The 25,758-nt window shown below is 46.7% G+C and overlaps 2 protein-coding genes across 4 annotated transcripts in view; one reads left to right on the forward strand and one right to left on the reverse strand.

Moving 5' to 3' along the window:
- The first annotated feature begins 2,155 nt into the window (after positions 1-2,155).
- robo4 (roundabout, axon guidance receptor, homolog 4 (Drosophila)) lies at positions 2,156-19,498 on the forward strand. The gene is made up of 19 exons (XM_018755029.2): positions 2,156-2,545; positions 5,761-6,087; positions 7,161-7,318; positions 7,615-7,735; positions 8,441-8,579; positions 10,046-10,173; positions 10,273-10,388; positions 10,551-10,773; positions 11,341-11,462; positions 11,586-11,757; positions 11,980-12,174; positions 12,360-12,402; positions 12,623-12,738; positions 12,839-13,153; positions 13,265-13,372; positions 13,544-13,679; positions 14,225-14,470; positions 14,783-15,135; positions 18,799-19,498. Exons 1-19 carry the CDS (start codon positions 2,434-2,436, stop codon positions 19,056-19,058), a joined length of 3,390 nt encoding a protein of 1,129 aa, XP_018610545.2. The 5' UTR covers positions 2,156-2,433; the 3' UTR covers positions 19,059-19,498.
- Positions 19,499-23,386: 3,888 nt separating this feature from the next.
- Positions 23,387-25,758, reverse strand: part of robo3 (roundabout, axon guidance receptor, homolog 3 (Drosophila)) — a 125,876-nt gene continuing 123,504 nt past the window's right edge. For all 3 annotated transcript variants that reach the window (XM_018755447.1, XM_018755446.1, XM_018755448.2), the window contains one exon: positions 23,387-24,182. In XM_018755447.1, coding sequence (XP_018610963.1) covers positions 24,171-24,182 — 12 coding nt within the window. In that variant the 3' untranslated portion in view covers positions 23,387-24,170. The remainder of the gene's footprint in view (positions 24,183-25,758) is intronic.

The following is a 25,758-nucleotide window of genomic DNA, read 5'->3' on the forward strand; positions in this document are numbered from 1 at the left end:
TTTAAATCTGTGCTTAAACAATAGAAGTCTTGTGGATTTACTGAGCCCTGCAATGTCCTTTGACCTTTGGCTGTTCATCTGAACCCTGAACCCACATGATTGAAGCCTCCAGTTTCAGATGTTTCAAGGATCCAACCTGGAGGAGGATGCTTCTCCTCTACAACTAACCCTAGACCAATATGCTCACATTTCACACTGTAAGTCTGACCCAGTAACTTTAATTTGGGTAAGAAATAATTTATGACTACTGCTGATTCATCTATCCATATTGACAGATTCAGTGTCTCTGTTTCTAGTTTTAATTATCTGGTGCTGTGCGCATTTTCACTTTCTCCTTTTATGACCCTTACAAAGTTTTTTGTAAAATTTAAATTTTGTTTTAAAAGCCAGCATGGCCATCATTAATCTAAACCTTCACACACAGCGCACTTTCTCCCTGCCCTTCCTTCCCAAATGTCTTTCAACCCTTGTGGAGCGACGTGAAAGAAGCTGATTTTAAATTGTAATGAATACGCACACATCTCGCTACTGCGTGTCAGTGGGACCTGCCTCTCACCATCTCTATGCCTTTTGTTGGTCGTTGAAAGCCAGCCGACGCTGAAGCCGTCCAGCCTGAGTTGTTGGATCAATATTGGCATCCATCAGCAGGGCCTCCTCTTTGCGCGCACACAATAGCCAGTTCACTAAACAACACTTTATTTATGTGTCCTTTTAGACAAGATGAACTAGCCGACGGGACTCCACCCGTCTCCACGCTGCCATTGCGTGCCATGTATACACAGAGGCTGGTGTAATTGGGATAAGTAACCATTAGCTTCCAGCCTTGTTTTCCTTCCCTAAGATCAGCCCAGTGTTCCTGTGTGTCGTGTGTCACCATCTCACGCCATGCGTCACAAGGCCGTGTGTTTAAAAGGGGTAGGACTCGGATGACTATGCACTGCTGGCCTGCAGAAGCTGGTGGGAAAATTCTTATGGAAATACAGGAAAAACAGCCCAGTGAACCGAATTCCATAATAAGACCAATTTATATTTACATTTATTCATTTAGCAGGCGCTTTTCTCCAAAGCAACGTACATCTCCTAGAAAATACAATGTGTTCATTACCTTAGGAAAAAGACATAGCTGCAGATGTGCCACTCTTCAGTACAGTTGGTTTCCTTCACGATATGCACCGACGTTTATCACACTGCATAAAACTTTACCAGAATATCACCGATTTTCATATTAATTATGAAGGGTTTGATTTCGTTGTCTGTAGGTACAAAAAGACAGGTCAGCGTCAAAGAAATTACATCGACTGACATGATGCACTTTAAATTATTTAAACACTAAACCAAAGACTTGAAGGAGAAGCCAAAGAGAGAGTTTCTTAGGAAGTGCCAAGAGGTTCTGGAATTATATATTTGAAACGTGTCACAATCGCTTTTCTTTATTTGTTCCCGTTTTTTTTTCCTCACATTTTTCTCCATCATAGGGCCTAAAAACTTTGTAGGCCTTATCCCCTGTGCCTATAGCGCCTAGAGGGAAATCTGGCACTGTAAGTAAGTGTGGCTCGCTTTTAAACTTATTAATACACTGCACTGTCTTATTTACTATTTATTAATATTTTCTATTTTCCCACAATTTATTTTTATTATTATTACGAAGAGCAGTGGCACTGGGACTGGGTCACGATTTGAACAGCAATGTGACTTCCGTGTGAAAAGGGGAAAAGGGCCGTTGAGTCCAGCAGCAGACTGAGGCATTTCCACCCATTGTTGTGCCACTGACTACAGCTAAAATTTCCTGTTTTCCCTGTCAGCTCTAAACATGTTCCCTTCGCTTCACTTATTCTCTTCTCGATAACTGTCCAACTAAGGAGCGGGGTGCTTCAACACCACTCTGGCTGTTCTCCTTATATTAACTCGATTTAGGTCCTTTAACTTTTAAAATACAGATAAAAAAGCTTTATTTTTCGCGCCATTTTCTTACAGTTATTTGATTTTGAAGGAAAAAAATGTAAAAGGGTTTTTGGTTAAAAGACGGGAGAAATTGTTGTGTATGGTACAAACTCTGCTTTTAAGTTCGCTCATAATGCTAAGAAACGCTTCATAATTTTTTATATATATATATATGCGTGGGACACCTTCCAGTAGCTACATGGGGATGAAAATGGAGGTGATCTGAGGAGCAGAGCCGGGCGCGCGGGGGTGTCTCCGGGCGGCGGTCACGTGGCAATGTGTCTCGAGCCAGCGCGCGACTGACCCCCTGTACAGATACATGTTGACAGCTGGAGCAGTAAAGTTTAGGAAAAACTTCTTGTTCAGTTTTATTAAGTATGAGGATTCTATCGACTACTTAGTGGAGTCCAAGCAACGGTGGTAAAGGCGCGTGAAGGCGCGTTGGTACTGAGAGGGGCGCGCGCGACAGAGCAACCGCGTGGTTCTCACCGTATGATCAAACACACCGACACACTCCTGTACTGCACGCGCATCATCATGTTCACAAAGCTGCTTCCCCGCCTCTGTGTGTTAGCTGGACTTTTTCTGGATCTTCAAGTTCAAGGTAAGATTCTGTGGAGTTTTGTAATTCATGTCATTAATTCCAAGAGCAGTTTTTAATTTCGTGTCGTTGCGAAAATAATTTCTATCACGTGTATGTCATGTGTATGTGGGAAAATTTCAATTTCGTGTAAAAAGTGTCAAGACTTGCAGTAATCTTTCACTTTTTAAATAATCAGCATTACTGTAAAAACTATTATTGTTCATACATTATTTTTGTTAATGAAAACAAATTAATTATTAATAGATTTACCATCTTTTTTGTTTTACAGGCCCTCTATTACTGTTGTGGGAGGTTTCTTGTAGCAGTGATTTGAAGTCTCTGTTTACTGCTGAATTTCATCATTACTTTCTCCCTTTTCCAAAGTGCTTTTCTAATGTGCGTGAAATTATTTGTATCCTGTTATTGTTTCTGGCCTGGGCTGATTGGAGACTGGGACATTTTCTTTGGTTTCAAACATTTATAATGGGCGTTAAAAAGTACTCCTTTCAGACTAAATAGTATATAATGTAATGTTCCTTTGACATTTGTTATTTAGTTAATGGATTTTTTCCCATTTCGAAAAGGCAGTGGTATAATTCTCATAATTTACAGAACACTTTTTCCTCTTCTAATTTGTTTGGAGGAACTATTAGTGTGCTTGCATTTGTATTGTGGAAAAAGGAACAAACATACACTGCTTTGCAACCGAAACATGACCCTGTAATAGACAAAAAATGTTTTGCTTTCCTTTCCTTTTTTTCCTTGATGGCTTTCATTATGAATTTAGAACAATTAATTTAATGTGGAACTTAATTTTTTGCTTAGAAGTGCTTTTGTCATTTTTGTTATTTTCGGACATTCGTTTAGCCGAGACCCTGTGTACGTGGCATCTTATGATGGTGGATAAGTTCGCAACAATTTACCCGTTTATACAGCAGGGTATTGTTACTATAGCAATTCAGGGTAAGTACCGTACTCAAGGGTATTACAGAAGTGGGAGAACTGAACAAAAGAACTGTCACATTGCAATGCAACAGCCCCAAACACACCACCACCTGCTGCACATGGTGTGTCCACGTGCCAGCACTAGTTCAGGTCAATTAAGGTGTAAATTATCCCCCTGCGCATTTATGGTGTCTGTCATATCTTTCACATTTCATATTGTCACATTTATTTGTTAGAAAAGCTAATAAATGCACTACCCAATTCTTTATTTGATTTTACTTCTTGAACATTTTACATGGTTGTTTCAACTGTGTCACAGGATGAAGTGGCTACGTTTTGTGTTAAACTGTTTTGTTCTCACTGCTGAGGAAATTGTCCTTCAGAAGGACAATAGAAATCTTTTTTTATTTCACTAAACAATGCCAAGAATGTGACCTTTATCACATTCCAAACATCTGCATTGTTTCCCCTGCTTTTCCCACTTATGTACGATTGTTTTGCTGCGAGACACCTGGAACAGGTCCGGGACGTCTGTAACATATCTGCCCTAAAAGGTTGGAGAATAAATGAAGGGTGTAAAGAGAAGGCGATTTTATTCTCAGCACAGCTTTTGACTCGTGCACAATAGGACATTGGGGTTGCAGTGCTCAGGACTTACCGACTGCGAATCATTGTTTCGGAGACACTGTGACTGCGCACGTGATTGGCATGTTTTGGCACCGACAAACAATGTGTACATTGTCGAAGCTCCACTTTTAGCCGCGGTGCCTGCCATTCGTCCGTGTCCAGGTGACAGGATTTCCTCCCTGTATCTGATCCTGTTTGGCTGAAGACGTCTTTGTCCCTCGCGGGGTGGGAGAGCCAGCATCTTCCTGTTCATTTTTAACGCCTCCTCGAAGGACAGTTATCTCGCAGGAGTTTTCCTGCATCCACTCCAGTAGAAAGTTAAAACCAAAGGACCGACGTTCTTATTAGAATTTCTAATCAAAGCACTCGTACTCAATTACCTGCACAACACTTCATTGCTTTTCTCCAAAGCGACTTACAATGTTAGTCTACCTACAGTTATTTACCCATTTATACAGCTGGGTAATTTTACTGGAGCTATTTAGGGTAAGTACCCTGCTCAAGGGTACTACAGCCTGAGACCAGACTTGTGACCTTTGGATCCAAAGGCAGAAACTGTTACCACTACTCTACCAGCTGTCCCCTGTCAGTTTATAAGCTGTAGCAAATCATGTTAAATAATTTCATAGGGCGACAATCGCGCTGGCCCTCTGTGGATTTGAACTTCATAGCCAAAAGCCCAGATCTTTAATTATCATGCCATGTGCAGTCAGTTCAGTTTAACTACTGTTATACTGGCTTTTGTTTCAATGGAGCTCCTGCCTTGTGTTTTCAGACAGGGGAAGTTTTTAAGCCAAAGTGAATGTGGCAGGAAGGTAAGGCCCGTTAAGGCGGTACCCATCCGACGGACGTCATGCTGGTGTATCAGTGATCGCTATTAAAAAGCTTCCTGCTGCTCTAAGTAACACAGAAGAAGTGTGTGTTAATGTTAAGCTTGACGCTACAAACTGGGTCCTTTTGTCCTCCTGCCCTGTTTTTTTTTTTTTTTTTTTTTTCTCTCTTTCATTAGGGTCTTTTTTTTACCCTCACGATCACTTTCTTGTGCTCTCCTCCATATACAATGAATGCATCCTGTTGGTTTTGGGAGTGGGGCATGGCTTCCCTTGTGTTACAAGCAAGGAAATATGCAGCAGACACACATCACTGTCACACCTTCAATGTGTGGACACTCTCAGTGGCGGCGGTGAATCGTTACACATGGACATAATATGAAGGCAGAGAGATGTATAATGCCAGTTGGGCGTGCCAGTGTGCAGTTTTGATTTGTACATGATTTCAGTGTCAAAACAGAGGGGATTGCTGGACATGTAACTTTGATCTGCTGAATTACCTGTCAGAGAATATGGCTAGTTTTGTTTTGCTGCGATGGAAGTCATTTATACATAAACTCTCTTGCTGTGGAACTGATAGCAATATGCATTGTGTGTGGGGAGAAACTGGGATTTTCTCCAAATTCAGTAAAGAGTGACAGCAGAGATCTTTCAGATATATTTAGTTCCGTTACCAAGGATGCTGGTACAGTGCCAGGTGTCACTGGTTCATTCCAGTGTATTGTGCTGTTTTACACGTGGTCGGTGACACATCTGCGAATTCAGTTTTACTAAGTGAACAAGATGGAATATTGCAGTGGTGATGTGCCTTTTGTCTCCCTTGTTGTGCCGTAGGGTCCAGGTTGCGTTTGGAGGAGGTGCCCCCACGGATTGTTCACCACCCATCTGACGTGGTAGTGAAGGTGGGCAGCCCGGCCACGTTGTCCTGCCGGGCAGAAGGCCACCCCGAGCCCACCATTGAGTGGTACCGCAACGGGCTGCCCTTGGACATAGACAGGCTGGAGGGCCAGTCACGACCCATAGTCTTGTCGGAGGGCAGCCTCTTCTTTCTCAGCGTGGTCCCTGGGAGGAGGGGCTCCTCACATGAGGGCACGTACACTTGCGTGGCCCGGAACAGCGTCGGCAAAGCCACGAGTCGCAATGCCTCCCTTCATATTGCAGGTAACTCAACCATGCAGCTCAATCGGGACCTCACCGTGCTCACATGTTCGCCCCCCTTTGATCTATTAACTCCTAATTTGTTTCCACAAAAATAAATAAACAAGTCGGTCCTTCAAATCTGATTTTATTAGCAATTATGAGCAAATTGAAACCTGAACCCAAGGTCATCAGGGGAGGGGGATGTTTGAACAGTCATGGAAGGATTAAGATTGTCTGAGAGATTATGGGTGATCAGATGTCGACTTTTGTCAGTAATTAACTGCTCACATCATGCCCTGTTTACACCCCAAACAAAGTCCTGCCTGTGGCCTCAGCCTGGAGGATTGCAGAGCTGTTTGTGGTAATTCGTGCAGATTGAGAGATGTGGTAGATTTTTATTTGAAACAGGCCATTCGAGACGAGAGGCACCACAACAGGTTAGAGCATAACAAACTGGTTTATCAGTGCATAAGCCTTATAGCCGCATTCTGCGTTTTTCAATATTATCCGTCCAGATGTTGGTATTATTATGAAGACTAACATCTTGCCCATGCTCTGTGCTGCAGCTGGGAAAAAATGTTCTTCTGTTCTTTATTGCTGTATATGTTGTCTGTGTTACAGTTATATAACTGTGTGCAGAAGGTCTTTCAGTAGATGGAGTGAAATATTTCTGTATTGACCAGTATCATTTAGTCGGCTACAAGGCAATGCTCCAGTCGGAGAGTAAATGGGCTCGTAAAATAGTTCAGAACATTCATAGCATTGATTAAGGATGGATTCGGGGGGTGCTGTGGCGCAGTGGGTTGGACCACAGTCCTGCCTTCCGGTGGGTCTGGGGTTCAAGTCCCGCTTTGGGTGCCTTGCGACGGACTGGCGTCCCGTCCTGGGTGTGTCCCCTCCCCCTCTGGCCTTACGCCCTGTGTTGCCGGGTAGGCTCCGGTTCCCCGTGACCCTGTATGGGACGAGCGGTTCTGAAAATGTGTGTGTGTGTGTGTGATTAAGGATGCAGAAATGTTGGGCACCTTATATGTATGGAGTAGAGGTTGTGGAGTTTGGGACTGCTGGAGTTCACTAACTGTGACTATGTATTCTAGTTCTGCGGGATGAGTTTCAAACCCACCCCTCCAACATAGAAGTGGCAATGGGGGAGGTAGCTATCATGAACTGCACCCCACCTGTCGGTTACCCTGAGCCCAACATCACCTGGAAGAAGGACGGCATCCTACTCAACAGCACAGATGAGCACTACACTGTACGCATGGATGTCTTAGCTACAGAACATGGAATATAATGCAAAGAAAACTAAAACAGCTGATTGACACATTGTCTCTGTTTTCTTCCGTCTTTCTCAAACCTTGAGTTTATTGAGTGAAGTTATTGTAAAAGAATTCACTAACAATACCCACTACGATTTTCAGTGAGTGTGAACGCTAAGATTTAGGGGATGACAATTTCCCAAACTGGCGAATTTCCCAAAACAATTTGCTTTTGACTTCCCATAGGGGGCGCTGTTGTACTGCAGTGAATATTGTCTCTCACTGCATTCAGGTGTACAAGGGGAAGCTGGTCATTGCTCCGGCCCAGAAGAATGACTCGGGAGTGTATGTCTGTGTGGCGTCCAACAACATGGGGATGAGAGAAAGCAGAGGGGCCAGGCTTTCTGTTTTAGGTAAGATATCCCTGCATTCAGGTGGCTTGTTTCCTGTTTGCTTCCTATAGCTGGATTAAATTCAAGACTCTGGGTACGGCCTACAAAAGCATTTAAGTGAATCTGGTCCCGGATATCTACAAGACCTGATCACTCGCTACACCCCAACCAGACTGCTATGCTCCTCCACCTCTGCCATCCTGGTTCATGGTTCTGGCCCTGATGTGGTGGAATGACCTCCCCCTTTCACTTAGAACTGCTGAATCCCTGTCTACATTTAAAAGGGGTCTCTAAACTCACTTCTTTTGGACTCACTTCTCCCATGATCTCTTAAGTTCATGTAATGTGTAAATGTTCATGCTCTATAACCTTGAGATCATAACCTGAACAACAGATAAACTTTTACACAGCTACTCGTGTAATGTAAATGTTTAATTATAAAAAAATTAGAAATGTGGTTAGGAAGCATAAGTATTTGAATAAACTTTTATGTAGCTACTCGTGTGATGTACTTATAGTGGAAAGAAACTAACTGTACTTAAGAATCACGCGTCTGCATCTAAGTCTCTCTGCTAATGTACACATTGCATTTTCTGTGAGATGTACGTCGCTTTGGAGAAAAGTGTCTGCTAACGAATAAATGTAAAATGTAAATGTTTGCGCCATTGTTTCCCTGGAAAACTCACCTCTGTAGCTCCACCTGCTCCCCCTACACCCCTCCCACAGACAAGCCGGTGTTTCTTCGGAAGCCCCAGGATGTGACAGTGAATATCGGGGACACGGCGCAGTTCCACTGTGAGGCACTTGGGGACCCCATGCCTGCGGTGCAGTGGAGTCGGGATCAAGGCTCTCTGCCCAACGGGAGGTGAGAATCACACAGCAATTCCCTGCATGCTGCTGTTTGTTCACCTTATTGAGTGATTGCTTCTCATGGTCGGTTCTATTGTTCTGACACATCCTGGTATGTTCACATTACTAATACCCTGCTTCACCTTTTAGTAGGTCCTGCAGTCAGAAATAGCTCAGGTAGCATAGCAGCTACTATAGCCATCGCTTTCCAGTGGAAAGACTTACCCTGAATTGCCGCGGCATGAATAACGTCAACTTACAAATGAGCAAATGAAATGAGCTTAGTGTACAAACTTGAAAATGTAAGTAACAGCAGACAAAGGATGTTAAATAATGGCTTAGTAATAATAGCTTCCAAGGACATGGAGTTGTAGGTTTCTGGTTCAAGTTCCATTCTGCATTACTTACTGCACCGTAAAAATACACACGTGTATAAATGACTGAAGCAGTGTCCCAAGTCCCCATTTGCCTCCTGTGGTACCCATATCAAGTTAAACAGGCTGGTCCCAACGTGGAAGACTGTCAAAGGATCAGCACACAGAGGCCTTCCTACATCTCTAGCTTTTTGCTTCTCCCGCTGAGGAGGGGTCCACAACTAAATGCCTGTCAGTTTTCAGTTTTGGCCCCAGTGTCATAGAGTAAGCCCCAGCTGGTAGCGTAATAGTTAGAGCTACTGCCTTTGGGCCAAAGGGCCCAGGTTACATTTCCACCTCTGGCTATAGTAGTCTTGAGAAAGGTACTTACCTTAAATTGCTCAAATAAAATTACCCAGCATTTTAAATGGGTAAATAATTGTAAGTAGCTTAACAGTGTAAGGTGCTTTGGATAAAAGCATCAGCTAAATGAATAAATGTAAAGCTGCTATTTATTTGAGTCTCATTTCTGTAGGCAGCTCCCCAGGAAGCATGTACCGGAAAATTTGTGATGACAAACCAAGTGTGCTTTTGTAAGCGTGAGTCAGTAGCTAGTCTTGTTTGTTCTTGAAGGCAGTTTCCTTTAGATTGAGTTGCAGGTAGTGCAGTGATTTGAGCTGCTGCTGTTTGATTCAAAGGACCCAGATTCAAATCCCCACGATGCTCTAGTCCCTCCGAGTGAGGTACTTACCCTCCTCTCCCCCAGTGTGTACATGGGAAGCTAGTTGTCAGCAGTCTACTGTTGTATGTCACTTTGGAGAAAAATGTTTGCCAAATAAATGAATATAAATGATAAAAGGGTTAATAACATGTCACCTTCAACAACTGGTTGTTTATCTTTACACCATTTTTTCCTCGTTATTTATCCGTACTCTGCTGGGGTGTATTTCAGTACATCCCACTTTTGGTCTTGATCTGTCCCCTTTCGATTTAAAATTTCTCTCCCTACTCTCTCATTATTGTCATTTTCCCATAACAGTAAAAGGAAAAATGCACAAGCATTATTGGCTGTGCAGGAGAACCTTAATTTGATGGTTGACTGCGCTATATTGGGATGCTGCACGCTCAGGTACATCGTGAATCCAGATCACAGCCTTCAGGTCCACTATGTGACGGCCCAGGACGCCGGACGGTACACCTGCACTGCTACCAACGAGGTGGGTGTGTCCACAGCCAGCGCCTCCCTGACTGTGCAAGGTGAGCGACCCACTGCCGTGGCCCCTCGCCAGTGTTGGATCAGTGCCAGCTGTGAGTGTCTTTACTGATGATGTGCTCCTATCGGGGGTCATCCTGCAGAGGCCGTGAGCCCCAGCCAGAGGGACCTGCACAGGGAGCTATCGGCGCTGCGTGTGGACCTGGAGGCGGTGAACACGTTACTTTCTGCTTCCAACATGGTGCAGCTGCAGTGGAGGGTACGGATGCACTTTGACATCTGACTTGCCGCTTGGTGTTGCCACGTTTACTGCAGGCTGCACTAATAAGGCCCTGTGGAGGGCAGCATGCATACATTACATTAATTCAAATGTTTTCACTCAGCTTGCTTTCCCATGGTTCCCCTCTCTCCGTGTGTTCAGCTGCAGCCCTTGCCACAGCTGCACTATTTGGATGGGTTTGAGGTGCTGTATCGCTCCCTCCTGCCTGCCAGCTCCGACTGGTCAGCAGAGAAGGTAGCCCTGCCCCAAGCAGAAATCGGCCCCCTGAAGAGGGGGTACAAGTATGAATTCAAAGTTCGACCCTATGGCGGTGGACTGTACGGCCGTGAGAGCAACACCCGGCACTTGCGAGTTCCAGAGCTAGGTGGGTTTCCCAAGGTCGCTTGCACTGAGCTGTCATCAGTGTATCGGACCGCAGCAATTAGCCTCTTAATCGGCTTTTTACTGGTCACTGCTCCTATTAACAACTGCCAAGGACTCGAAAATGAATGACTCTCTTGGAAGTTCTAAGTAAAAGACGGGTGTGTATCCGTGCTTTAGTGTGGCTTTACAGTGTGTGTCCAGATGTGGGTTGGATCCCTGCACGGCCTTTGTGGAGTTTTCATTTTCTTCCCATGTTCTCATGGATTTTCTCCAGGTGCTCTGGTTTCCTCCTAAAATCCAAAAATGCATTTCAGGTGGATTGGTGACTGCAAACTGCCCCTAGCATGTGCGAGTCAGTGACTGTGTGTGTGTGTGTGGCTGTTCTGTAATGACATGGTGTCGTGTGCAAGGTGTACCCTTCTTCAGACCCTGGACTTTCAAGACCACCGCAACCATGCCATGTAGTTAGTGGGAGAAAAAATGGAAAAGATTTCTGTGTTCTGTAGTCCAAATTCAGCTCAATTTGTTAATGGTTTGTGAAACACAAATGGACCATGGTTTCCTTCAGTGCCCAGTGCCGCCCCGGGTGACATTGCCGTGACGATGGCCGTGGAGAGGAACAACACAGTGCATGTGAGCTGGGAGCCACCGCCCCATGAAGCTCATAATGGGATCATTCAGGGTTACCAGGTAATACTCTGATTCCCGCTGAGAGTAGCTTCAAAAGAGCATTTTCTCACTGTACCCGACTGAGAGCGTTACCACTGTTGGCATCTTTGTCACAGTCCTGTTCTTGGAATCCTGTTCCCTCAGGTGTGGTGTGTGCAGCCAGAGAGCCAGCAGTCCCTCAACTGGACCGTGAACAGCGCCACCCACAGCCTGGAGGTCACCAACCTTGAGCCGGGGAAGCGCTACTCGTTCAGAGTGGCTGCTGTCAATGGAGCTGGGGTTGGCGTGCGTAGTGCCCCCTATCGGTTGGCCATAGGTCAGTCCCACTGGTGCTTAGGTTCTTCTGGCCTCTCAGCAAGAAGCCTATGAATGAGTCTTTGCTAAGAGAAGAATGCAGCAAAATGAATCTTGAGATACATCCTGAAGCTGATATACCACAGTTGATGTACTTGGGCTGCGCTGTCAACAGAAGCATAGATTTTTGTGCAAAAATTGGTGTCTGCGGTAACCTTTGCTCTTTCTGCTCCTCTCCCTCCAGAACCACAGCAGGCCATAGCCCCTTCCCGGAATGACTCCAGCAGCCTGGTGCAGGTCCTGGCAATACTGCGAGACCCTGTGTTCATCGGTAGTGTCGGCGCCCTGCTCTGGTGCATCCTCATGGTGATGGCAGTCTGCCTGTACCGGCGCCGCACCAAAGCCTCCCGCCTCAGGCCCCGACACCGCAAGGCAGCAGGTGCTGTCTGTCACTGTGTAGCTCCTAACCATTCCATGTGCATTTCCATTTTGGTAACATGCACTTATACTTACTTAAATCTTTAGTTTTACAGCAGATATTCTTGAATGCCCGTTGGTCTCTTCATGGGCCGCAAGACTCCTGCACGCTATGTTCTTAAACTGTGCTTACGCTTCTGTTCACAGGTTTGTACCGACTGGCCAGTGATGATCTCATCATAAAACACAGGTAAGTTATCATATTGTGTACCATCACGTTTCATAGAACAAATAAAGCCTAGTGTAAGTTAGGCTTGAGAAACTCCCTGTGATTGCTGTACTAAAGTGTTGACTTCAGTGGTCGGATGCATGTGGAGTTTTGGCTCGTGGTGATGCGGCACGTTGAGAAAGATTGTGTGCCCCAGTTTGGGCTGGGTGAGATGTGTGACACTGTGAGCACACCCCTGCAGGATGGCTAGCCCTGACTCTCCTTGGATGTCTGGGGCCTGGAGGTCGGTGCAGTGCAATGAACAGTACCGCAGCTTGTGGGCACAGAGTAAGGAGAGCCTGGACTTCAAGAGATCTAGTGAGTAACAATCCACAGACTCCATCTGAAACACCATCCTGGAGTACCAGGATCCATTTGGATCAGTAACTGGTTTCCCTTTCCTTTCCCTTGAACCCAGCACTTCTGGTGTCAGAGAAGAAAGATCCAGTCCCGTTGGAAACACCTGTCCCAATTGTGCCTGACAGCTGCGGGGTTTATGGGACCTTCTATGTGGACCTAGGTGGCAATGGGCTGAAGACATTCAACAGCCCTGCCCGGCGTCCCAAAGTACCCCACCACGTCCCACAGGCTCCCGACACGGCGCAACTCTCACAGCCCGTTCTTAAGACCGCTGTCATGCGAGACGGCCAGAAGTTGTCGTGGAAGCAGGCTCTCCCTGCCCAGCCAAAAATGGGTGTGCTCAAGGAATCACTGGAGAAGAGCCAGAAACGAGGTGCGGTGCCCACTGGAATGCGAAACAAGACGTCTGACTGGTCTGTGACGCTTCTGTTAGCTCAGTTCGTGCCCCTGTAACACTAGAGGGGTCCCCTATCATTCCTTGTAGAGCTCCATGCCGTCAGCAGTGTCCCCCTGGTGTCCACACATCAGCAGGCAATGGCAGTAAGAAACATGCCCATAAACCATCTACACAGGCTTGGCCACCACCCACCAGGTAACAGGTGCTACAGGCCTTTGCTTGCTATGGAGTGACCAGGGACTGAGTGTTGTACAAAGTAGCATTTCCACTCCTGAGACTTGATCTGGCAGCATTTCCGCTGCAAACCCAATACCCCTAATTACAGCTTACCTCCACGCTCTCCTGCTTCCTACTCTTCTTGCACAGGGAGGCCCTCAGAAGTTCCCAAGCTGCACGGCTCCCCTAGGATCCTACACTACTCCGCCTCGTTGCACTTGATTGACATGCTGCCGCCGCCCCCAGTCCCACCGGAGGACACCCACAGCCTGAGCTCTGATGAGGGGTGAGTGCCCCTCGCTGGCCTCATTTGGTTGGGCTAGACCAGAGGTGCAATGGCTGCCTGCCAGACTCTGTCTATATCTGTATTCTGACCATAGAATAAGTTTAGGCAGCTGTCAGCTACATAAAAACCACAGTGTTTTTATCCAATAACCACAGGCAATTACAAGTGTTCCATCTCTCCAGTAATGGCCCTAGAGGAATCTCTGTGACCGCTGACTTTGGGATCTGAGCAGAAGCAGTAAGGCTCAGGAAACCACCCGGGCCCAGGGGTTTACAATAATAGACATGGAAGCTGTCAAAAAATTGCCCACATGGTTCATTAGAGGGCCAGGAGGAGGAGGGATTTGTGGGAAGTGAGGCCAGTGGGCGGCTGAAGGAAGTCAGCCAGCCTCATGGTCCGATTTAGAGAAGCAGAGTGTGGAACGGCCGCCTGCCAGCCCCATGCGATAAGATCTGGGAGACAGCAGGGTGCTGCACGCGCTTCGGTTCTGCGGTCCCGAGACTTCGGTGTCGTAAGGGATCAGAGAAGACCTCTTCCCCTCCTAGGTCCAGCCGCTCCACCAAGCTCACGCTGGACGGCGGCTCGCTGCTGTCCGTGTGTCCTGCTCCCAGACCTGCCCCTGGCCCAACCCCGGGTTCCGCTTCAGACTGCGCTTCCTACTCTAGCCAACCCTACAGCCGCCTTTCCACAGCATCCTTCTGCCTGTCGGTGGAAGAAGACCAGGACACGGCCCTCACCTCCCAGGAAGTGGCGCAATACCTGGAGCCGAGCCCTAAGGTGGAAAGGCGCAGGTAGGTATTTGACTCGTGTAGCATTTTAAGTGGCCTTCCTAGCTACTTAAGTCCTTTGTATGCATATTGGAACATCCATACCATATTGAGTAAATATTATTACATATATTCACAGATCATTAGCCCATAATCCTCCTGTCGATTTCTCAGTGGTTTTGGTGGAGAATGTAAAGTTGCAGTTTTTCAAGCTTCAAGAGCTGCCAGTAAAAATAATAAGAAAAATAATGCAAACATCTGCTGTCAAAAATGTTTTCCTTTCCATTTTTTGTACAAGCCTATTATTAATCAGCCTCTTTTGTCCCCTACTTTCAGCGCTCTGGCCGGGACCCCTGTTCCTCTGCCACGCCCCTTTTCTCCAACACCCACCTTTGGGTACATCTGTGGGCCACGGCGCTCGGACCCAGAAGCAGCGGACGTGAGCGAGGACACGGGCCGAGTGCAGCGGCAGGGCCCGGGCACGGCTGCCCTGAGGAGCACGCCCTCATCCTGCTGCAGCGAGTGGGAAGGCTCCCTCTGGAACACGTGGGGTTCCGTGACGGACAGCAATGTACCCAGCGCCCGTGCCAGCATCATCAGCTCCTCCGACGGCTCCTTCATGAATGACGCCAGCTTCGCTCGCGTCTTGGCCGTTTCTGCGGAGTCAGTGAGCGGAGCCAGCTGTTCAGGTACGAGTTACCCGGAGTCGTAGTACCCTCTCTGTTCTGTGAACACATTGCTCTGTGAGCACCTCATCTTACACAAGCCATTAATCCTTGAATTCCAAGTGCTATAAATGTGCTACTATTTGGGAAACCTATGTCAAAACACATTAATTAAAGTGACCTCATATAGTTTCCGCTATACCTGTGTCCGTGTCTCACTCAAAGACACTTAACCCAAGCGGGGTCACCGGCGGTAGACGCACAGAGGGATGCTCACTGTCTTGGACAGCAAAGCCTTTTGACTTAATAAGAGAACCGGAAGTTGATTGTTGCGAAAAAAATACAAATGTGTTCGTATTTTGTTTTAAAATTATTCACTTTTAGAATGAATAAAGGCTGTAAATGAAATATTTTGAATGATAAATGGCTTCGGTGAAAATACTGCAGTGGTACATATCTTTAGAGTATGGTACTGTCGGTGTTTTATACAGCAATGAGGCGTTGGTCGTTGCCTTCTGTTACAACTGCGTTATAGTTACTGTGGTACCATAATGTAGGTACAGCATCCTAAAAAAAAATAAAGGAACTATTTATTTAATGCCCAAATACTGGAACTGTTACTTGAGCAAAAAGTACAGAAGGTCATAAAATACTGTAGTAATAAGATATGAGGGATGAATGGACGTGACATCAAGTCGAACCCAACTCATGTCGACCACACTCGTGGTTTCCATGGCAAGGGCGGGAACAGAAGCGGTTTGTTCAATGTTCAAGTTAAGAATTTTTGAAGATACAAACACACACACACACACACATTTTCAGAACCGCTTGTCCCAGACGGGGTCACAGGGAACCGGAGCCAACCCGGTAACACAGGGCGGAAGGCCGGAGGGGGAGGGGACACACCCAGGACGGGACGCCAGTCCGCCACAGGGCACCCCAAGCGGGACTCGAACCCCAGACCCACCGGAGAGCAGGACTGCGGTCCAACCCACTGCGCCACCGCGCCCCTAAGATACAAACATTTTTCCTTATATTTATATATATATTTGAGTATTTTCTGTTTTTACATCACCTCTATTTCCACATCCAGGCATTAGCTGGCAGTGACACACATCCACACGAAATAGGAGTGTGGGACCTGACTAATTCAACTCACTTGCGCAGCGTTGACAGCTTGTGTCTCGTGTTTGTGAGTGCCGGTGATCAATGACAACATGATAAATTTCGAATATTTTAATGGAATGAATCAGTCAGTGACCAGAATTAAGTATGAATTTGTAGAGATGTTTTTAAGAAAAATCTCAGTCATTTTAGATTAGTTTTAATTTTAATGCTGCTTGATACTAAAAGGCATACAGCACAATTTTTAATTTATTATAGCTATACCTGGATACATTAAACAAATTGACATCTCTATTATTGCAAATTGAAAGTAGACACATGCTGACAAATCTTGCATGTTTTTTCAAGTTTATACAAGACAATAAAATAGAAGTTGTGCGGCGGACTGGCGTTTTGCCCTTGGTGTTTCCTGCCTCGTGCCGTGCGTTTCCAGGATGCGCTCCAGAGCACTGCGACCTTGTCTTAGACGAGCGCTTAATGAAAATGGAATAAATAAATAAAAATCTTTTCTGTTGATTACAGCTCTAGCTGAGGTTTTCACAGAACCTAACCCATGAATAGGTTAAGAGAAATCTGCAGTATTACGCATTTATTGATTGCGGTGTAGTGTTTGGATTTTCAAGCACATCGGGTTACAGACTTCTGGTCCCAGTTGTTTGTGAGTCGAGGACCTAGAGTGTCTTTAAAAGCTGACCAGACAGAATATACCGCTGTCCCAGCAAGCCAGCAAAAAGCTGAATAGGTCTGCAAACTTTAAATGATGTCAGATCGGTCCACATTAACAAAGTTTTCCATTATTTTTTATGGGAAAAGTAGTCGCACTGTACGTGTTTTTGCTGTAAGCAGCACTTTTCGGTGCATATTGATACAATAGGCTGGGGCTGTCAGTGCTTCTGCTTGCAGATGGTTGCTGGGCCCCGGAGTCCCTCGTGCGCTCAGCTCATGTCACAGACACTAGATGGCACACAATGATCAAAAACTGTGCCGCTGCGACGGCGTCAATAATCGCCATATACTTTATCGTGGTATTAATAATGTAAAAATCATTTAAAATAAAAATCTGAAGTTCGCTTTATAATCTCTAGTGTTTTCCTTCATCTTTGCCTTTCGTTTTATATTTATTAACATATTTTATTGACATCTCTTATGTTGCCACTTGTGCTACATACTTCAAGGATGTTTTAAATATTCCGTGGTGCCTGAAGAAGCTTTGTTTCATCCGTTTTAGTTCAGGATTCATACAGTGATCAGATGTGGTGCACAGAGCTGTCAGTCAGTGCCAGCGAAGAACGGAAGCTCCAAAGCGTTTCTTTCTGTGCAGGATAAAGACGGACATTCTTTAGCTCAGCGTGGCACGTTGTACTCTCTCATTCTGACAGCTCTGCTGACGTGTTGGTCTTATGTTCTGCCTCCTTGGTCACCGTATGAAACCGCGGTCTGAAATCCTCTGATGAGATTGTCTGCAGACTGTTTGTTTGTTTTTTTTTTTTTTTTTTTTTTTTTTTAACCCATCAGGGCAGTGGATTTCCGCGGCGGCACACTTTAGTGTTTTGGCTCTCCGTGACACTAGGCGTTCACCACAACCCACCCCCCCTTTTTACTCCGTTTGCAGCCGGCCTCCCTTCGTGCCTTAACCAAGCGCGTTTGCTTTTGGTGACCACGTTCCATCTGGAAAGCTTTCATCTAAGGCGAACTCAGACGGCTTCTGGTGACAGGTCTGGCTGTCGAGGGCGCCTGTCGACCCTTATGCTGTCTTATGAACACGGGGTGGGTCGAAAGAGTTTCAAACAAATTTCTTCCCCGCAACTGTGTCGCTACAGATGAAAGGGTAAGGTCTCCAAAAGAAACGGGCGACGCCATCTTGCGTGTGACCATCTGAGGCCGCACGCTCCTCCAGGCCTCTTTAATTGGGTTTGATGGCGCGTCAGCGCAGGGTGTCCCGCTGCGCATGGCTCGGGTGCCCATGAGGTCCCTGGGAGCGAGCAGAGGAGGAGGGCAGTCTGATTGAGGTCACCGGCGGTCTTCTGGCGCATTGTCACGCTGACGGACAGGGGGCGTGGGCTGCAGCATCACTCAGCGGTTCTCAGCAGATTGAACTGCCCCGCCGCCCCGTGAGCATTAATCAATCACGGCTCTTGAGCGGCAGCACCCCCCGCGCCCGGCGAGGGGACGTGGCTCCATTTTGCATCTTTGTCCTCGCCTGATGAAAACAGCCCCCGTAAAATCTGGTAGTGAAAACCAAAAAAAAAAAAAGCCGTTCCCTAAATACTTAGGGTTGTTCCTGCATCGACTTCGGGTGCAAATATCCGAAGGCCTTAAAAAAAAAAAAACGCTCGGATGCAAGAGTTTAGAAGGTGCCGGAGGACTCGGGCACAAGCTGTCTCCGCCAGTTGCATTTAAACGGCGAAAGGATTAAAGAAGTAGTGTTGCAGAAGTGAGCTGACAAGAGACAGAGCAACACAAAGAACATGATCGTCGGCTCATGCATTATTCAAAGGCGACGTGCTTTAAAATGTTGTTATAAGTAACAGACTCCTTTCCTGGTACTTTTGTGATGCACAGACTTCTCTCCCCCCGCCTCGCCCCTGAGCGCCCTGTTTCCACCCACCGACTGTTTCGGGGAACTGGAGCCGCTCCCGGTGTGGGAGTGGAGCGCTGCCTGGATGGAAGAGATGGAGGCGCAGTTTCGCGCCTCCAGGCCAGCGCTTGGGAGGCCGGCTGCAAACACGACGCTGGACACTTGGGGTCATCGCCAGCGGGACGGGAGAGGGACGGAGCTGCTGGCTGGAGCGAGCATCCACAATGTGCACGCCCGCCGGTGACGGCCTTCGGTCGAACTCCTTCCGGACCAACACCGCTGGCGATGCTCCGCTACATTTCCCACAATACCTCAGGGCAGCCTGTCTTCCTTTCAGTCACGTCCATCTGACCCGAGTCTCAGTGCCTTTCAGGAAAACTTGAAGAGGTGCCCTTTCAGTGTACAAGACAGTACCCGTGCGCCACGTGAGGACAGAAATCGACGGGCACCTTAACGGAGCTTTCTGAGAATGTCACTTCCTCTTAACTGCTCTTCATTAAATGCTTTATTTGACTAATAGTTTAGATTCTTCTCTTCTTTCCCCTCTTGTTATTGTTGAAGTGCAAAAGAATGAATGGATAGCAGTGCTCAGACCATTGGCATCCATATGCAATGTACTGTAAATAAATAAACCTTTTATTTAATGCCATATATTTTTCCACTATATTATTCAGCAGTTTACCCATGAAGACAGAAACTGAAAAATGCCACTTACTGTCCAGTGGTTGTGCATCTTCGTTTTGGTGTCATTTGCATTTAATGCTCTGCCAAGACATTCTGACAGGTATTATGGGATATTGCGATTTACTAGGAACCCGAGTAGGAATCCAGAGCTTTAGTTACACTTAATTTCATTCCTTGCTTAAAGCTATTTTTTTCTTATTTGCAAGTGTTTGCAGAAAATTCAACATGAAATGAGCCTTCATTCATTCTAATGTCATAATGAGCCTGATGAAATTTGTATAAATTAAAAAGTTAGCAAAGAATGTACTGAATGTGCAAAGGTTTGTAGGGTGTCTCGACAGAAGTGGCCTAATACTTCTCACCGGAGATACTATAGTAACACGTTTCCACATTATTGTATTTACCAAGTGTCACGTTTCCTGCAAAATTCATTGTAATCATGACGATCGTACCTATGTAATTGACGTGATTGTGGAATTTTGATCACTATTAAACTGCTCTTTTTAAACTGTGGACTTGCCATCTTTTCCTTTTGTGGCCTTACTGATGCAAATATAATCGATGCGTGATGTGTGGGTGCTGGGCGTCTCCCGGCTAAATCTGCGGGATTAAATCTCAGTTTCAGTGCGGCTCTCATACCTTCACAGACAACCTGTTCCCGTTTGACCGGGTGCCGTGCAGAGGCCGTGTAAATGGCTCTAAACTCCTAACCTAGGGCCGCAAATAAACAGAAATCATATTACACATCGGAGCCTGGCTGCATCTCACGCTGCCCGCAAATCCTGCAGGATTACCAGCCCCCCCGCTGAACCGCCATCATCATTTCCTTCCTGCTACCATATGCTTGGCTGAAAAAGCTGTCCCTCCTGTCCAATCAGACCTCTTGCATGATATGGAGATTCAGTGTGTATAGCTGCATCCAAAAAGCTCGCTTTTTATAGCCTGTTGCTAATCCTCTGACCCATTTTGTCAGGCGGGGGACACATCAACACATTCGCTCCCGCCCTCCCCCCATCACTTTGATGATTTCACTTTGCGGTGATTTTATTCATTTAAATCGCTGTTTATCCGAAAGGATTATATAGGACAGCAACATAAATCAGATGAACAGGTTCTGATGTTTTAAGAATAATGCATCTGCACATGGCTGTAGAATGCTTCATAAAGAATGTAAGGAAGTACAAGTCTCTCACGATAAATCCTAAGACTCCAGGCACTCTGGTTAATTATTGGTTAGTACGGTATTGCAAGATATTTACGTAGTATTGCAGTATATTTTTGCTCTCATCGCACCTACCCTATGTTATATCCAATTTTTTGACCCAGTTTGGTGTCACGAAGTACAGAATCATCCATCGGGAGTCATCTGGGAGTTGGAGTCCATCGCCACGTACATGGGGTCTGACCCATTTCTGTAACTTGATTGGCCTTTTTTGGCTCAGATCCCAGAACAGTTCCCCCTGGAGGGTGCGAACGGGTGACACGCTGGCGTGCCCAGACTGTACTCACAGTCATTTTTACTATGGGAGTGTAATGAAATTTTGCAGCTCCATATACCGATAGCAAAGAAGCAAAAGTGAGAGGCTGGTTGCCATGGGTACCTTTGTAAAAAGAGGGACTGCTAGCTTTGTAAAGTGAAGCATCCTGTTACACAGTGGGCTGCAGATACAGCTCTTATTCATTCATCGGTGGAACAATGGGGGATGAATCACTGTCGGTGTCCTACTATTGTTCCTGGAGCCAGAGCGGAAGAGACTCCGAGAGCAGGGTCCCCACCCGGGTACGAGACACATGGCAGAAGGGTCTGTCCGCTACGGTGGACGCTGCAGCTCCCAGGGCGTAACGTTCAGGCTGGGAGACTGAAGAGTTATGGAAACGGACAGCACTGGTGTAGCCATTGTTTAGACCGTTCCTTATAATAAGTTCATAAAAAGTTGCTGTGATGCCGCAATCTTTGCAACAGGTCATTGCGCGCACCCGCAGTGCATAATTATAGCGCAGCCTCATGCGATGGTGTAAGAGCCGTGCTGCAGGAGACGGGCGAAGGCTGTTCGCCGGGTACCGCTCGACGCTCGCGAAGCACGGCATCGTCGTTAGTCTGACCAAGACAAGCTAACTGGAATTTATCCCCTAACAAAGTTATCTTTTTAATTTACTTTGAAATGTTCTGAATGGCAGCCAGACCTCGCGGACAGTTTTCATCACTTGGTTTAAAGTCGTTGAAAAGTACTTCCAGATGAGACGTGACATACTGCCTCTACGGATACAGAAGCGGGAGGTGGAAGCTGCCCTGATGGCACGAACCCGGCAGGCTGGAGGAGTGGACGGTCGCCGCAAAAAAAACACCCCACCGCCTGCCCTTCAGATGGGTCCTGGAGGTCGGCTTGGGCCCGAGCCTTTTGTGTGAAGTGGGTGGCGTTCGCACCTCCCGTGTGACTGCTACAGAAACCGACATCACTCTTTGCTGAGGATTAACGTCTCCAAGTTTGTGTTGTGTTTTTTTTTTTTTTCTAGAAGCAGGAAGCAGTTACTTCTGCTCCCCTTATACTCTGAATGTAATTAACATGGAAAATGGCAAGGGGTTTTTTTTTCATCAGTTGCTGATGGCCTCGTGCCTGCCCCCGCCCGCGCTACCCGAAAGAGTGACGTGTCTATCTGCAGCCAGATAGAGGTACCTGTCAGCGCTTGTTTAATTTAGGGCTCAGTGATTTATTGGGCAAAGGAGATGAGAAACCTGGGCCACCAGGACTGTCTGCAGGGGTCAGTCCCAGAGACTATCGCTCCCTTCCAGATGGGCTGCAGGACCCCTAGAGGTCACTGAATTAGGGATATCATCCCAACACAAGAGACGCTGACAATGAGCAGTCACCGCTAACGTGATCGTACAAGCACATAAGTAATACAGGCTAACTGAGAAGCTCTTATTTTATCGGTATTATTTTACTAATTAACTGGTGCTTAGCTGACACCTTCATCCAAGTTGGCTTACAGTGTTAAATACACAGCGCTGAACTCCTGGCGGTCATTTATACAGTGGAGCAACGCAGCACACGCACACAGACTGCACGCCGTTTAGAATCACCAGTCCACCCGAGACATGACCCTGGATTGTGGGAGGAAACAGGAGCACTTAGAGGAAACTCACGCAATCATGAGGAGAACACGTAAACTCCACACAGACTGAACTGGATTGGAAGCCGTGGCTGAACCTGCAGCCCAGGAGCTGTGAGGCACCAGCGGTATCTGCGGTACCACCTGGGTAATATAAAAAAATTACATTTTGTTTTAAACATTCAGCCCACCAAAATTCAATACTCATAAAAATGCTGGCCCTTTTAGCCGTTTCACTGCTTCGGTTCTGACCGAGGGAACCACCATAGCGTTCCATTCTGCACGGCTCCGCAGGCTCCCAACCCCCTGCGGCGGGTCTCCCCCCAAAGGGGATGGCTGCTCTCAGGTGGGCTTATGAAAGTCGAGGCGTGCTCTCACACATCGCTTCCAGCTCAGCACTCAGAAGCAATTTCACGCCTTTCTCTGGGATTTCAGCCAGGTGTGATGCGCTGTGAACCATCAGCAACATTAAAAAGCACTCCGGCAAAAGGCCTCCTTTCCCTTCTCCTGCGGTGCATCTTAGCTTTGTCTTCGCTTATTCACTATGACCTTATTTCTGGAATGATGTTAGAGGGAAGAGGTGTCCTATTTCCAGGCTCTTACTGGCAACAGACATTTAGATTGTGGCGACCGAAGCCTGAGCTGACTCGAGTCGTATGATTACAGAGCGATTACACAACTGTGTCCTCCGACAGGACCGGTGCATTCTTTGAGCACCAGTTGAACCTATTTTCAGAAGGATGCGATTCAGCATTTCTCCAACAAGGAAGACCGGTTTAGTAGCTTAGCAAATCTTTTTTATTGTATTTTTACAAAACAACAAGACTACCAAAAAGTCAACAGAACAGATCATTTTGGCGTCTCAACGGAATACATCGTCACACTATTTCAGGAAACACTGCGCTGGATGATGGGAACAGCCTCCTCTAGCGGCCATCAGATCGCGAGCCTTCGCCGAAGGAGCGACGGGAAGGAGACAGGAACGAAAGCGGCAGAGGCACATTCTCATCGGAGAATGACGACAGGAGTTCGGGGATGAAGATGATGAGCAGAAGCGTCCGTGATGGCGCGGGATGGTGCGGGAGATGGGCTCTCCGATGGGCTGACTCACACAGATTGTGCTTCATGTTTTTGTTGTTCTTTGTTACAACAAGAGTGCAATAGTATTTATGCTCTTAAAGGTATACATCTCTACAAGAAGGTTGGCACATTCAAACATTAATTTTATAATATTGGACCTGTTTTTTTACATTTTGTCTTTCTTATAAATACAATATATTTTCTTTCTTTCCCTGTATCCATAAATCACATACAAACCTTACAGAGATGTCTATATACACATGAAGCTGGGAAGCTGTTGGCACAGGATCCAGGAATCATAAATAATAACAACGAAAAAAAACCTGATGTCCGTCATTGAAATTGAACAAGGCAGACAATCCTGTACACTGCTCCTCTTGCTTTCAGCTGTTTTCTTTCCGTAGAGGTGGGAGTTCAAATATAAAACTGGAGGCAACACTGACATGCCGACCAAAGAGCGTAGCAGCAGGTTGTCTTCCACTTATCTCATTTCCTGCAAATAAACAAATGTATAACGGAGTCAGAAAAACTGCCAGGGGGCAATGTGTGTATGTAGGCACATTTCAAGTATCTTTTCAGGATAAGCCCATGTAACTTTCTACTGAATAAATAAATCAAACAAGGAGGGACCAACTCAGTCAATCACACACACATACACACACACACAGACTGAAACCACTTGTCTCATGGAGGGTCATGGAGAGCTGGAGCCTAACCCAGCAGCACAGGGCATAGGGCTGGAGGGGGAGGGGGCAGGCCCAAGATGGGACACCAGTCCGTCACAAGGCACCCCAAGTGGGACTTGAACCCCAGAGCCGGCAGAGAGCAGGACCCGGTCAAATCCGCTGCACCACCATGCCACCCTCAATCAATCAATCATATGTTTGCAAATTCAAAAACTAATAATATGCAGCATTATGGTCACGAGTAGCAGCTCAGAAGGTTGTGCCGGCTGAATAGTTCTACCAGTCTAAAGCACATCCAGCACGCCCTATTCAGACACGTGACCCATTAAGGAAAGTGGAGTAAAAGTCCAGAGGTTCATCTGTAATTAGGTGATGGGGGTCAAGCTGTGTTTGACACCTGATCCCAGGTCTGAGCCCTGCCTTCCCAGCCTGGCTCAGGTGATCAGAGCAGTTGGCCATCGAGTGGGGAGAATGGAGTGAACACAAGGACAAGGGCTATTTGCAGGCCTCTCCGCTGAGGACACTGCCTTCATCAAGACTCCATTCATGCCCTCTGTCCAAGTGGAAAAGATAAAGTTAACTGCCATGACAGGAAGAGCGTAACCCGAATCCCTCCCCTCCCTGTAGAAAAGGAGAGCGGCCCTTTGTACGGCCTGCTTTCATGTCCCCCTCGGAAACCTGAGCAAGCAGCGGACTTCAGAGGGATCCGGCCCATGCAGAGGGACTGACCCCTGGGCTGGAAGCTGCCGCATTCGACAGTGTGCAATTTAACCGTGCAGAGGGTCCCTCGTTCCCACAGCAGCTTTGCTGTGCCGGCGGGCAGGAATGATGGCCTGGCGGTCCTGTTACCTATGAAACCTCGCTGATCTTAATACAGTCGCTTAACTTGCCACAAAGGCCTTTTTGGGGGACTCTTATGATCTACTGGAATCTGACCTCCAGCAGTTGGTGTCAGAGTAAATTAAAGTGCCTTAAATTAAAGTTCTACACATGTATTCGTATGCAAATTAGCTGCTCTGCAATCTGGACGGAGACTTGCAGACAAGCGTACGGATGAGTGTTTACAAACAAACACAGACACACAGAGTATAGACACATGTGTACAGGCAGATGCTCACAGACAGACGGATGTGAACAGGCCAAAGCGAATGGAGGAACGAGTATAGATGAGGTGCAGTCTTGAGTTGTGTTTAGCACTGTTCCTTAATTCCCTCGTCTTGTATGTGCAGCTTTGCTGTTACAAGAGCGCTCGTTTACAAGCCCATTATCTATGTCTTTAACAGCCAGATCCCAATATAAATCCTGTGTGTGCTCAGCCAGCCAGACACTCTTACATAAAACAGGAACCACGTGTCATAGAAGGAGCAACTGATGGAGTGTAAA

Source organism: Scleropages formosus, chromosome 4 (assembly GCF_900964775.1).
Source record: "Scleropages formosus chromosome 4, fSclFor1.1, whole genome shotgun sequence".
Lineage (NCBI taxonomy): Eukaryota > Metazoa > Chordata > Actinopteri > Osteoglossiformes > Osteoglossidae > Scleropages > Scleropages formosus.

Excerpts from the sequence above, each read along its gene's own strand:
- robo4 (XM_018755029.2), top strand. The coding sequence starts at position 2,434 with ATGATCAAACACACCGACACACTCCTGTACTGCACGCGCATCATCATG. Across the intron at positions 7,736-8,440 it reads GGCCAGGCTTTCTGTTTTAG|ACAAGCCGGTGTTTCTTCGG; the intron begins GTAAGATATCCC and ends CCCCTCCCACAG. Across the intron at positions 13,373-13,543 it reads GCTTGGCCACCACCCACCAG|GGAGGCCCTCAGAAGTTCCC; the intron begins GTAACAGGTGCT and ends CTTCTTGCACAG.